Here is a 13,875-nt window from a genome sequence, read left to right as displayed (position 1 = left end):
TGCATAGGTCAGCACAACCCAGTACCGCCCAGCACGCCTCACTGCGGCTCAGCCTAGCCCAGCACAGCCCAGCACTGCCCCGGACCGAGCGGGCGGGCGGCGCGGCTGCGCTGACCCTTGGCGGCCGCCAGGGGGCAGCGCCGGCGGGGCCCGGCGCGCGGCGGCGCATGCGCGGGGCGGAGCGCGCAGCCGGCGCCCGCGGTGTGAAGTGCTCGCCCGCCGCCGCCACCACCGCCGCTGCCGCCATGGCGCTCCTGCACAGCCGCCGGTTCCTCGCCGCCCCGCGCCTCGCCGCCGCCGCCTCTCGAGCCAGGTGAGGGCTGAGAGATGGCTCAGGCCCTGGGGCCGCCCGCCGGTGCCGGCGGAAGGGTTTCCCCGCGGCTGAGCCGCGCTCCGAGGTGGCGGTGGGGGGAGGCTGCGGGGAGCGGATCCCCCCGTGCGGCTCGCGGGTGACGCCGCGCTGGGGACGGGAAGTTGCTGGGGGACGGACCGCGCTGGGATTGGCTGGGGAGGGGGGTTCTCGCGCCGTGATTGGCTGCGGCCCAGCCCGACGCCCCCCGCTGCCCTTGAGGCGCCGCCGTGGAGGGCGCGTAGGCACCGGGGAGCCCCGAGAAGCGGGGCTGGGGGAGCCCGTGCCTTGAACGACGGGGCTGGGGACACCCTGTGCCTTGAGTAATGGGGCCGGAGTGCTGCTGGTGGTGTGCACTGTGCTACAGGGCACGAATGATGTGGTCGGTGAGAAGCTGGACGTGCCCAGGCCATGTGCGCTCGCAGCTCAGAAACCAACCGTGTCCTGGGCTGCATCACCGACAGCGTGGGCAGCAGGTAAAGGGAGGGGATTCTGCCCCTCTAGTCCGCTCTGCTGAGACCCCACCTGCAGCACTGCATCCACCTTTGGGACCCCAGCACAGGAAAGACATCGACCTGTTCGAGCAAGTCCAAAGGAGGCCACAAAGATGATTAGAGGAATGGAGCACCATTTCTGTGAGGAAAGGCTGAGTGAAAGAGCTGGGGTTATTCACCCTGGAAGAGAGAAGGCTTCAGGGTGACCTAGTTGTGGCCTTCCAGTACCTAAAGGGGCTACAAGAGCACTGTAGGAGAGGGACTTTTGACAAGGGCATGGAGTGCCAGGACAAGAGGGAATGGATTTAAATTGACAGAGGGCAGGGTTAGATTAGATATTAGGAACAAATTCTTACCTGTGAGGCTGGGGAGGCCCTGGCACAGGTTGTCCAGAGAAACTGTGCTTGTCCCATCCCTGGAAGTGTTCAAGGCCAGGTTGGACAGCGTTTGGAGCAACCTGATCTAGTGGAAGGTGTCCCTGTCTATGAAAGGGGTTTGGACAAGGTAATCTTTCAGGTCTCTTCCAAGTCAAACCATTCCAGGATTCTGTGTGCTGTGAAATGGGGCTGAGGTGCTGCTGTCTGGCTGCCCTGTGTAGTGGGACCAAAGGCACCTCTGCACTGTGCAGTGGGCCTGGGGATCATGCACGGTGCAGCAGGTCTGCGGTGACCCCATGATCCATGAAATGGGGCGGGAGTAGTGCTGGCTGTGCTAGAGTTTTGCCCTCAGGGGTGCAAACCCTGGCATGAGCAGGGTGGGAGTGGCTGTGTTTCTGTGAGGACCAGTCCTGCACTGGCAGCTCTGGATTCTGCTGTCTCTGGTCAGCAGAGGTTTGGATAGAAGGATGCAGGGTGCTGCTGGAGCTGTGCGAAAAGCCCAGAACAGCTTCCACAAAGTACAGCTGACCTGAGAGCCACAGGGCTGGGAACACCACTGAGACCAGATGGCCAAGAAGCAGAATGTGCAGAGGGATCTGGACAAGGCCTTGTTGCTCTCCAGAACCCTTTAATTCATGGCCCTCACTAGTGGGGAAGTCGCTAAGAAACTGTCCAGCCCATGTCAGAGCAGGAAAGCAGTGGTTTTTTAAAATCTTCATTCCAGCAGTCACTGTTGCTTCTAAGCCAGCCTTCTGGCTCTACTCAGCAGGGACAGAAGAGAAGCTATCTAGAACTTGTGTTTTGTGCCCAGGACTGTAGCAGGCCTGGGAAAGATATGGAGCCTGCTGGCATAAGCTTTGCTTTTCTCAAGCTTATACAGCAAACTATAAATTACCAAACTGCATTGAGGTCACCCAAGAGAGGCTGTTAAGTTTTGTAAGTAAGCAGTCTCTGTGCACAGCCCCCTCCTTTTTCCTGTTCAGGAATAGTGGCTTATTATACAACGATGGAAGCCAAGCAGTGATTAGCAGTTTTTGTTTCCTTATCTTCAGCAATATTATGTGGTGCTCCAGCTGCTACCCTTACTCTGTGCTGAGAATGCTCTTTCTGAAATCAGGACAGAGATAAAGAGATAGGAAATGGTTAAAACGGCTCCCTTGACACACAAATGCTAATTAGGGTGATAACTCAGTCTGCTGCTCTAATGTATCACAAGACAGCTATTTAAATACTTTTCTTGGTGGAAAGCTTACCCCAGCTCACTGGGGCAAGGAATTTGCAGGCTTGAAAGGCCCTGAAGTAGCCAGCAGCCTGTTGGCATTGTTCTTGTGTAAATATTTGCTTCAGATGTGTTTTACGCACAGCCTGACAGCCTTTGGCCCCTCGGCTCTGCTCCGGCTTGCAGAACTGCTGTGGGGGCTTTGGCAAAGCTTCTGAAATCCGGTATCTTCTGTGGCTGTACCTCAGGGAACGTGGGCTGGCCTCTCCACGATGGAAGCCTTCACTGGGCTTGTAAATGCTTGCTCTCCGGGCTTGGCTTGAGTCCTTAAGCACTTCTTAGGTCTGTGCACTTGAGGCGTAAGTTCCACATATATATTTTATTGCCAATTTATGCAATTCCTGGTGCATTTTCCCACCCCCTCTGTCCCACTGCACTTGCAGCTGTGCATTAAATCAGCTCAGAAGACCAGCCTGGCTGAAGAGTCCAGAAACTACTTGGATACCAGCTTTGATGAGCATCTAAACGCTGACTGGGCCTTCTGTGTTGAAGTCCTGTAGCTGGAGAATGTGCTTCCTTAGGCTTACATTGAGTATCCCTCGGGTAGTTCAACCCCAGCTTAAGTTTACCTCTGGTTAGTTTTCCGCACTGAATACCTCTGGCCTGGCAGAGATGTGCAGTTTATAGCTTTGACCTTTATTCAAGCCCAATGTTCTTTTAATTGCTCAAAATAAAATATAAGGCAGTGCAGGGACAACAATAGTAATGGGGGGTAGCAGTGTGTTAGGGTTTGTGGCTTTGGACCCCTAGTAGATCTCTTTTTCCCAAACCCCTTTGGGAAAGCTTTGCCTCTGTGATCTCTTTGGTATCCTGATGTGTTTGGACAACTCAGCCTAGACTTTTTTCTCTTGTCTCACTGCAAGCTCACCTTCCTGGAAACACAAGAGGAGTCTTGTTTCACCTGGAAACCTTCATGCTGAGAGCAGGAAAATAAGTCCTAAACCTACCCTTCTGTGCCTTAAGCCAACAGAAAAACCGGCTCAGAACAAAAGTACTTAACTCTCTGGAGTGCTGCAGCTTAGATAAACGCCTGCAGGATCAGCATTAATTGCAGTATGTTAGATCTCAGTGACCCACCTAAGCCTTAGCAGGATCGGGACCTAAATACCCCAAACTGTAAGCTGCTTGGGGAAAAGCCCAGCAGAAAGAAGATACTGTCACCATCTCTAAAGTAGCAGCTCTTGAAAATAGATGGCCAGGCTCCTGCAGCCCTTGATGCCAAAATAATCCTACACCAAGTAAACTGCAGAGAGACACACTACGGCACATTGTTTCTCTCTTTCCCGCCTCTCCATTGCCAGGAATGCAATGGGAGAGGTTTGTCCAAATCCGCCTGAACCTGCAGCAGGAGTTTGCCCTGTCAGTCCCCTTGATGCGTCCTGCTTAGGTTGGTTCCCCAGGTCACTCCCTCCACAGTTGGCTGCAGCCCCTGTCCCTCTCTGGAGGGTGTGTGTTGCTGGCATGACTGACTCATCTTCCTTTCCAAGCTGGTCCTATACTTAAGAGGTAATTAAGACTGGTTAGTGGTCTAAAAAACCTTAAGCACATCTTCCATTTTTAAACTACCTGAGGTGGCTCTACCTCTTCCTCAAAGCCTGTCAAAAGGAGAAACAGGCTTTTTTTTTTTAAATTTGGAAATAGTGTACAGATGGGAAAAGCTGTTAGTCTGAAGAGGGCAAATGATGTTTGGGGCTTCATGAGATGCAATCTACATACATGGAACAGTGCAGAATTTTTCTGTAGTGAGTAAACTGGGCCTAAATGGACCTAAAACAGGGACAGAGTGGAGAGGAAAGATGATTTTGTGAGTTCTGCTGATCATGTTAGAGCTTCCCTAACCCGACTGGCCCTGCTGCCACAGATCTGTATCTGCCTACAGTCCACACTACACACCCAGCAGGAGATCTGGCTGGCCCTGGGCTGGCTCCAGGCTGCCTGCATTGCCTGGGGCAGGGACCAGCCCCAGGACTGCATTCCCAAGCTGGGAAAGGAAAGGATCTTATTATCCAATGAGGTAGCCTTTCCTGGGCCGCAAAGTAAAGCTGATATGTCTCTCCTTTTGTGTGTTTCTCCATCAGCAATTAAGACTTAAGTTCTGCCCCTCAGGAGATAAACCCAATCTACCTTGTATTGTACCCTTTGTTCCCCCCGAGCTGGGGGACCTGGGTAGGCGCCTGTGCTGAGTCAGGATGCTGAGAGCTGCATGCAGTGCCTTCAGGAGGGGGCTGTGACAGCCACAGCCCGCTGCCAGGCACGTTAAAAACCACCACACTGTTGCTCCTGCACTGTCTGCAGGCCTGCAAAGCCTGGACGTGGGACAGGGCAGAGACCGTGGCCAAAGGAAATAACAGGTTTCTTTTTATAGCATGGTTTGCTCTGCCCTTGACATTAAGAGAGCCTCTCCATCTTCAGGGTGTGCTGCCAGCAGGGCAGAGGCAGGTGGCTCCTTGTGCTGGGGGAATACAAAGCTCCTCCTGATGCAGGGAGGCTTTGTGCTTGACGGCAGGGGAAGGGTCTTCACATCAGAGCTTGTCACTTGTCAGACAGGGAAGAAACTGTCTTCTGTGATGTCCTGGAAAACAGTGTTCATCTACAACACCAGGGGAGGCAGAGTTTGTAGGGCAAGGAGTGGAAATATCTTTGTTCTGTCAGCCAATGTTGGGAGAAAAACAAATTAGTTTTCATGTACTAGAGCCCTTCCAGCAGTTTGGAAGAGACTCCATATTCATGTTTTGTGCAATTGCCTGGGTCTGGCCAAGGTTTCCTGGAGGGGAATAACCTGTGCCATCCCACTTGCAGGCTCTGGGCACTTGTCCAGAGCATAAGAGTTCAAGGCTTCTGTTTTGCAGGCTCTTTGTGGTGTTAGCACATAAGGCAAACAGGAGTGTTTCAACATGCTAATGACTGAGAGGGAGTCAGTTATCTTCAGCCACAATGAACTGAGGCTCTTTGCCCATTCTGCAATATAAGATGTGAGCTTAAAGGGTTTGTTTGGGTTTTTTGGATAATTCTCTTCACACTATTTGTACCTTTTTCACTGGTTTAAAGGCAAGATTTCCCGTGAGTGTTTCTGTTGGTGCACATCTCTTTACAGTTCTCAAGCCTCATGCTTAGCTTCTTGTTTCTCCCTTTAGCTCATGGTGGTCCCATGTGGAGATGGGTCCCCCCGACCCCATCCTGGGGGTGACAGAAGCTTACAAGCGTGACACCAACTCCAAGAAGATGAACCTGGGTGTGGGGGCATACCGGGATGACAATGGGAAGCCCTATGTCCTGAACTGTGTTCGCAAGGTGAGCTGGGTGCTGGCTGCTGGGCAGGGCTAGATCCAGGTGCCAGGTACCCTGAGGGCATCGGGGAGGGGGAAGGCCTCTAAGCAAGTTTTGTCTGTTGGTCCTTAAATAAGCTCTGTCTCTAACAGAGCAGGACAGTATTCCTGGATGTCTCCCTTAGCAGGACTAATGCTTTTGAGACACGACAGAGCCATTAAGTAGTACAGGACAAAACAGGAAGTACATGTCCTGTTCCCCTTCAGGTAACTAACTCACTGCTGACTTCCATGAGCCCTCCAATGCACCTGTTCTCTGAACTTCAAGGTGTTTCCTGAATAGGCCAGTGTTCCTTACGGCACCCCACAAGGGAGGAAAGAGCTGACATTAGCCCCTTAATGGATTAGCCTCAGAAATTCTGCTGAGCTGATGTTACCAGTTTCTCCATAAGCCAGTCTAAAACTCCAGCCTAGGGAGCTGGGTGTGGACATTGCCCTTGAGGGGATTACAGGGTCTTTCAGGGCTATTGGGGTAGAAATAGGCTGGTAAATAGCTGGCAGCTGACATATGCATTGATTGGCTGTACTGACAGGGAGGGTGCAGGGAGAGTAGTTTTCATGTGTCTCATCAGTATTGGGTTTAGAGCCGTCCGTCCCTTGCCTTCCCTCTCTGTGCAGCTGGGTCACAACCAGGGAACCTGGATGGTATCACGGACCATTTCCTGGTGGTATGTGAATGCTGCCAGGGTCTGTCCCACTCCCAGCATGACAAGGCCCTGCAAAAGGTTGCTACCTACCTGGTTTGGGGATATCTCCTATGCAGAGATAGTATTTGCCTCTCAGTAGCACTCAAGTCTCGTCTTCCTGCAGGACTATTCCTGCTTGGGCAAAGAAATGTGTCCCCTTGTGCAGCAGCACTGACTTGTAATGGGCTGGAAGTGGTGCTCTCTTCTGGTGCCAGGTTTCCTTGGCTCCACTGTACCAACGTTGTCACCCACTGAGGGCTCTGGTGGCTGCAGGATTTCATCTGAAATGTTTACTGCTGCCCCTTGCTTGGAATGAGCCCTGGAGAGAAACTCCTGTAAAACAACCTTTGCCCCTTTTGAGCAAGCAAATATGCAGAGAAGTGACCTTGAGCTGTCCATCGTCTTCTCCACAGTGATGCCTTCCTCGCTGAACTTGTGTCCTCCTTTCCAGGCGGAGGCCATGATAGCATCCAAGAAGATGGATAAGGAGTACTTGCCCATTGGGGGACTAGCGGATTTCACCCGGGCATCCGCAGAACTGGCTCTGGGGGAAAACAGTGAAGCTTTCAAGAGTGGCCGGGTAAGGAGAGGCCGGGGGACAGGGTGCAGGGAGGACACACGGTTGGTATGTGGATGCTCAGCAAATGTGGAAGAACTGGCGGGGTACTGATGCTTCTGAGTTGTGGACTGGCTGGGCGCAAGGATCACTGCTTCCTCTGAAGGCTGGGGTGAAACAGCCCTGTCCAAGGAGGGGGTTTAACCTTGCCAAGGAGCCCAACTCCCTGCCCTGGAGCTGGACCTGATGACCCCTGTGGTCCCTCCAGCCCCTTGTCCCTGTTTTGGTGTGCTGCTGCCAGTGCTGACATAGTGGCTGCTCTCTCCCTGTGACAAATACGGCCACTCAGACTGAGATTTTTTTTCTTTCCTTGCAGTATGTTACTGTGCAGGGCATTTCTGGGACTGGATCTCTGCGAATTGGAGCCAATTTTTTGGTGAGTCCCTGGCCAGCAGTGGAAGGAAAGGACATGTTTTGACTAGAGCTGAATCTTTAGGGTTTTCTAACTACTTGAATGTATTCAACCTGTTTGAATGCTCTTTCTGTTGACCAGCAACGATTCTTCAAGGCCAGCCGTGATGTGTATCTACCCAAACCGTCCTGGGGCAATCACACCCCCATTTTCCGTGATGCTGGCATGCAACTTCAGGCTTATCGCTACTATGACCCCAAGACATGCAGCCTTGACTTCTCTGGAGCCATAGATGACATTTCTGTGAGTTGCCTTCCATGCCTGGAAGAAGGGAGGTCATGTGGGGAAATGGCTGGTGATCTTACTTTACCCTAAATGTGATGAAGCGGCATGAAGCTATGTCAGGGGAGGTTTAGGCTGGGTATTAGGAGAAGGAGGTTTTTCACCCAGCGGGTGGGTGGGCACTGAAACAGGCTCCCCAGGGAAGTGGTCATGGCACCAGGCCTGCCAGGGTTCAAGGAGTGTTTGAACAATTCAGGCACATAGTATGGTTCTCAGGGTTGTCCTGTGCAGGGCCAAGGAGTTGGACTCCTTATGGGTCCATTCCAGCTCAGAGTATTCTATCATTCTATGATGCCTGAAGGCATTAAATCAAGGCTAGAAGCCTTGCAGAGCTCATCTAAGCTGTCTCATCTGCTGAGGAGAGTGCTCAGATATCATTGATGATTCATTCTCTCTAACATCTTCCTTAGAAAATTCCAGAGAAGAGCATCATCCTCTTACATGCTTGTGCTCACAACCCCACTGGGGTGGATCCCCGGCAGGAGCAATGGAAGGAGTTGGCAGCTACAGTGAAGGTGAGCAATGTCCCAGGGGTACTGTGCCATTCCTGGGGAAACCACATCTCTGACCTTTCGTGGGTGGCACCTGGTCTTCACTAAAGGTTATTCCCTTCCCTGAAGCCAGGATGGGTGTCATGTTCCTGGCAGGAGCCAGCCAAATGCACCCAGAAAGCTTCTAACTGACCATTGGACTTTCTGCTGGCACCGTCCCAGGAAGCTGGAGTAGGGAGACCTGAAAGGAGAGCAACAGGGTTAAAAGCATGAGCTGTGATTGCTGGAGTGGAGCACCCAGTGCTGGTGTATTAAAAATGCTTGAAGAGCTCTCACATGCCTCGTGTCTCCTTGCAAGCTTCAGCTGGAAACAGACAGGGACAGGTTCTACTTTCTCCTTCTTCCTGCTGCTCCCTCAAGCCTGTAGCCAGTGAAATTTGGCTTGGAGATGCCTGGCCTTAGTAGTGTCCTGAGAATTGTAGATATCAAAGTGATCTCAGTGGCCTAGAGAAGGCTGGGTCTCTTGACTAAGGGGCAGTGCATCTGGGGTATCTGCCTAGCTGAGTAGAGAGTTCCCAGATGATTTTCTTGGAAACTGATAATACAGAAGACATTGAAGTAGAATATTTTATTACTGTTGAATCTACTTCTGCTTCCTGGGCCAGACTTGCACATCCCATAAATGCACTGGAGGGTCTTCAGCTGCTGTTCTGATGTGTGGTGGGTAGCTGCAGGTTTTGGGTTGCTTTCCCTGGGGCGAATGAAGGGGAATGGCTCTTTTTCTGGAGGAGAATGGCTGCAAGTGGACAGACTGCTGTCTGCATGGCTCTTCTCTGCCTGCTGCCCTGCTCCTTGGAGGGGTGCTCAGCTTCTGTGACACTCTCTTCCATCTCTGCTGGCAGAAACGAAACCTCCTGGTGTACTTTGACATGGCCTACCAGGGCTTTGCCAGTGGGGACATCAACCGGGATGCCTGGGCTGTGCGGTATTTCATCGAGCAGGGCATCAACATCGTCCTGTCACAGTCCTTCGCTAAGAACATGGGGCTGTACGGTGAGTAGGGCACATGGCAAGGAAATAGTTTCATCCAGGGTGCTGGTGGGATCCCAATACCTCCACGATTTAGCAGCCAGTGTCTTCCTGCTGCTTGTGTTGATCCTGCAGTACTGAGCAGGCATAATCCACTAGGAGCTAGCTGGTGGAGACCCTTCTAGAGAACAGGGATCCACTAAAGCTGCGTGGTATTGGGTGACACAGTATAAAAAGGATATAAAGCTTTTAGAGAGTGTCCAAAGGAGACTACAAAGATGGTGAATGGGCTAAAGGAGAAGCCATACAAGGAGCAGCTGAGGGCACTTGGCTTGCTCAACCTGGAGAAGACTGAGGGCTTCGCAGGCATCAGCTTCCTCCCAAGGGGCAGCATCTGCTCTCTATGACCAGTGACAGGACCCAAGGGAATGGCATAGAACTGTGTCAGGGAGGATTTAGGCTGGATATTAGGAAAAAGTTCTTAACCCAGAGGGTGGTTGGGTACTGGAACAGGCTCCCCAGGGAAGGGGTCATATCACTAAGCCTGATTGAGCTTAAGGACTGTTTGGACAATGCTGTTGGACACAAGAGTTGTGGGATTCTTGGGGTTTTTCTGTGCCGGGCCAAAAACTGGACTCAGTGATCTTTCCAACTCAAGATATTCTGTGATTCTCTTAGGAGAGCGTGCGGGTGCCTTCACCGTGATCTGCAGTGATGCAGATGAAGCCAAGAGGGTTGAATCGCAGCTGAAGATCCTCATCCGCCCCATGTATTCCAACCCACCCATGAACGGAGCGCGCATTGCCTCTATGATCCTGAACACCCCTGACCTACGGAAGGAGTGGTAAGAAGAAATCTGTTACATTCACGGGAGTGAGGTCTCTTTGTGCAGCCCTGTGCTGTGCTTTCTGTGTGCTGCTGTCACAGGCAGCTCTTAACTTCAGGAACAGTCAGAACCATGTTTACTCTGGAGAAATCCCTGCTTATGTTCTGGCATCACCTGGTGTCAGTTTAACCTGACACAAACAGGTTTTCCTTGTGTTACGAAGGAAGAAGACACTGTAAAGGAGGGGATAAAACTCCCATAGGATTGAGGGCTGCAGGATCTGTCTATCCATGAAGCATAGAAGTCTGAGGTGGTGTAGCCATGTCGTGTATCTCATGTGGGAAGTGGAAGCATAAGCTCCCTGGGAACGAGACCCAGGAATGTAACCCTCATGCCCTAAGCCTGATTCCTGACATCAGCCTGTGCTGTTTTCCCAGCCCCTTGGTGCCGGATCCCTCCCAGCAGCTGGCCTGGCAGAACAAAGGCTGGCAGTGTGCTGTGGCCTCACTGGGGGCTGTGTTCTTTTGGCAGCCTGACACTTGTGCCTGATCCAGGGCCCAGCAGAGACATTTCCTAGCTGTGCTACTTTTGAGTGGGGCCTGTCTGCCAGTGCTACCCCTGCACCCTTGGTTTATCTGCAGATACTAATTTATCTGGGTTTGAGTAGTGCTGCCATGAGGCATCCTGCTTGACCCATGGCTTTCAGATGTGAGAAATGTCTATACTCTGGTAGTAGTGTCCAGCAGAAATGGAATAGATAAAAAGCGGTCACCCTCAGGTATCAGGAGGAAGAAGCAGCTCCCCTAGCTGGAGCTACATCTTCATGCTCCCTGATCTTTGCTCATTTGCATCCTATGAGGCCCCTCCAGGTGGAGAGGTTGATTCTCAGTAGCTGGGGTAGGGAGAGCAGCGTTGGTGTGTTCCAGCCCTGCTCTGAATGGTTCCTGGGTTGGCTTCTCAGGCTCACAGAGGTGAAGGGCATGGCTGACCGGATCATCGGCATGCGGACTCAGCTGGTGTCCAACCTCAAGAAAGAGGGATCCTCCCACAACTGGCAGCACATCACTGACCAGATCGGCATGTTCTGCTTCACAGGGCTGAAGCCTGAGCAGGTAAACACAATTCCCGTTGTCTCAAAGTGTCATTTGCGGTCATTGTCAGTAAGTTTTTGACTGCAGGTGCCCTTGTAATGAGCCCTTGTAAGCAGTTCTTCCTCAGGAGGAACATCCTCCAAGCCCTAAGCACTGGCACATCATGGGGACTCCAGTCTTGCTGTGTTCCGTGCTGTACTTGGGGAGGTTGAAAGTAAATGTAGCTGTCATGTCTATCAAAGCAAGCAGTCACTTGGTGCTGCTCTGAGGTGACCTTAAAGGTCAGATCAAATGAGGTGACTCTTCTAGCTGAATGTCTAGTTGCTGCTTGGCCTGAGAACTGAGCAGCATCTGTCTTGGTGCACAGGGTACACTGCTGGCTCTTCAGGTAATGGGATGCCCTGTCTGCTGGCACCCAGTTTGCTTTGCATTTCAGCAAGCTGGGTAATGGGCTGACAGAGCACAGGTTGGCCTGCAGTTTGAACTTTGCTCTTTCACCCCAGGTGGAGCGGCTGATCAAGGAGTTCTCCATCTACATGACAAAGGATGGACGCATCTCTGTGGCGGGAGTTACATCAGGCAATGTAGGTTACCTGGCTCATGCCATCCATCAAGTCACAAAGTAAAGACAAAGGTGTGCCCTGGAGCTGGTGGCTTTCCCTTCCCCACCAGTCGAAGATGGAGAGGGAAAAGAAACAAGCAGAATACTTCCAACCACAGCACTTGAAGCCGCTGCTGAATGTATCTTGTAGATGAGTTGTTGTAAGAAGCCTAGTCAAATCCGCCCTGTGTTGTGGAGCAGGGACATCACTGCTGGCTCCTGCTCGTCACAGCCGTTCTTCCCTGCTGTCCATCCTTTCTCCATCAGCCCCAGCACCTATCTATGCTGGAGGAAGCAAATGCTTAGCAATGCCATCCTACCAGTGTAGGCACCAAAGGCTTCTCCGCACACATTTCTCTATGAGAAGGCTTTGTGAGGCTGTTGGCTGCTTGCCCAAGCAGCAGCAGGCAGGGAGCTGGGTGGGCTGAGTGGGAGGGCTGCTCTGGTGCTCTCCTCCAAGCTCCTCAGCCAGTCCCTGCTACCAGCAGACTCCATCTTCCTCCATCATCCCAGCCTGGGGCTGGGCAGCACCAAAGCTGTCCTCTGACAACCAGCTCTGAGGACTTCTCACTACCAAACTTTGCTCCATCGTTGGCTTCACTCTTTCCATCTGGGACTTTCCTTTCAGGTGTAATTCACAGTGGCATCAGTGCATGGGGCAGACCAGTGTCCCTCTTTTAAACCTGTCTGGTTCTCCTGACTTCACTTTCGTACCCGGAGGTGAAACAATTTCTCACCTCCCGCTCCCCAATAAGAATCTCCTCTGAAAACTGCTGTCTTGTGGTCTCTGCCTCGCCCCATTCCTGTCCTAAGCCCAGGAGTCCAGCCCTGTACTTCCAGCAGCCCTCCCTGGAGGCTGTGTATGTGTCCCAAAGCTGTAAGCCAAGAGGTTGGCGCTGCAGTGTCTCACTCATGTGGAGGTGTGGGGCATACCTCTCTTCTCTCTTCAACCACATTTCTGGTGACATCAGAAAACAGAGATCTTGAGAGAAATCTGAGAGGTGATAACTCAAAAACCATTCTGTCCTAAACTGAGGGTCCCTGAGGTCCTGTGACTTACTGGACTCTGATTTTTAATCCAAATAAACTGGTGCATGGCTATGTTGAGCTGGGGACTTCATCCTGTCATTGTGCAGCTGGATCCTGTCCCTTCCATGCATCAAACATTCCCTCTCAGGGCCATGCCAGCACAGGGGATCTGACATGACTAGTGAAACCCTCATCTCCTGAGAATCCCATGTAGAGAGAGGCAGTTGCCACTGATGTGCCCCAGGAGAACAGTGGTGTGTGAACTGAGGTTGTCCTGATGGTAACTGGTGTCATGGAGCTAAAATTGGAGCCTACGGTGTTGAATGTAGCCGTTGCTGGGGAGAGAACAAATTCCCAAAGGCTGTCTGCCTTGGGACATGCAGCCATCCTTGGCCACTGGTGCGTGATGGAGTGGAGCCTCCCTAGGTGGATCTGGAGGTATTGCCTCTTGAACCTGTAAGCTTTCTCCATCCGCTGGCACCTCTTCCCTCAGCAGCCATACCAGGGTATTTAGCAAGGCAATCCTCATTTCCCATTCCTGCCCAGAGCAGCTGTGTGCCCGTTGGAGCTGGGACAGGTCCGGTCTGCTGCACTTGTCCCGGTCTAGTGCACGTTGTTGCCACACTTGCTGGAAGGCTGGATCCTCCCGCTGCTCCCTGACAGAGGGTTTCCGCTTCCACGCTGCTTGTTTACTGGCCCGATGCCCACAGCCGCTGCTTGCTGTCCTTTGTGCAATAAACCGCTTTCCCTGCCGCACACGCTGTACGTGCTGCCCCACGGCGCTGTGGGTTCTTGTGCTGTGGTCCCCGGTTCTGCGTGACTCTGGAACTGCCGCCTCCTGCCCTCTTACCCGCGTGGGGCTGTTTTCCTGCCCGTTCTCTGTAAATAAAAGCACCCTGGAGCACAGCCCCGTCTCTCGCCCTCTCCTTGCCGGGTCCCCGCGGGTTCAGCCGCTGGGAAGGGCTACCCGAAGGGGGATGTTCTCCC

At 52.5% G+C, this 13,875-nt stretch overlaps 1 protein-coding gene across 1 annotated transcript; it reads left to right on the top strand.

The window, feature by feature from the left end:
- The first annotated feature begins 201 nt into the window (after window positions 1-201).
- Window positions 202-13,794, top strand: GOT2 (glutamic-oxaloacetic transaminase 2). The gene is made up of 10 exons (XM_048316572.1): window positions 202-313; window positions 5,634-5,790; window positions 6,963-7,091; window positions 7,444-7,503; window positions 7,621-7,782; window positions 8,232-8,336; window positions 9,215-9,365; window positions 10,020-10,185; window positions 11,129-11,279; window positions 11,762-13,794. The coding sequence occupies exons 1-10, from the start codon at window positions 246-248 to the stop codon at window positions 11,882-11,884; spliced, it is 1,272 nt and encodes a 423-aa protein (XP_048172529.1). The 5' UTR covers window positions 202-245; the 3' UTR covers window positions 11,885-13,794.
- The last annotated feature ends 81 nt before the right edge of the window (window positions 13,795-13,875 follow it).

The sequence above is a fragment of the Corvus hawaiiensis genome, chromosome 12, assembly GCF_020740725.1.
Source record: "Corvus hawaiiensis isolate bCorHaw1 chromosome 12, bCorHaw1.pri.cur, whole genome shotgun sequence".
NCBI lineage: Eukaryota > Metazoa > Chordata > Aves > Passeriformes > Corvidae > Corvus > Corvus hawaiiensis.
This window is presented reverse-complemented; position numbering and strand designations above follow the sequence as displayed.

Coding starts and splice junctions, on each gene's coding strand:
- GOT2 (XM_048316572.1), top strand. CDS start 246: ATGGCGCTCCTGCACAGCCGCCGGTTCCTCGCCGCCCCGCGCCTCGCC. Junction 314..5,633: donor GCCGCCGCCTCTCGAGCCAG/GTGAGGGCTGAG, acceptor TTCTCCCTTTAG/CTCATGGTGGTCCCATGTGG. Junction 7,783..8,231: donor GAGCCATAGATGACATTTCT/GTGAGTTGCCTT, acceptor CATCTTCCTTAG/AAAATTCCAGAGAAGAGCAT.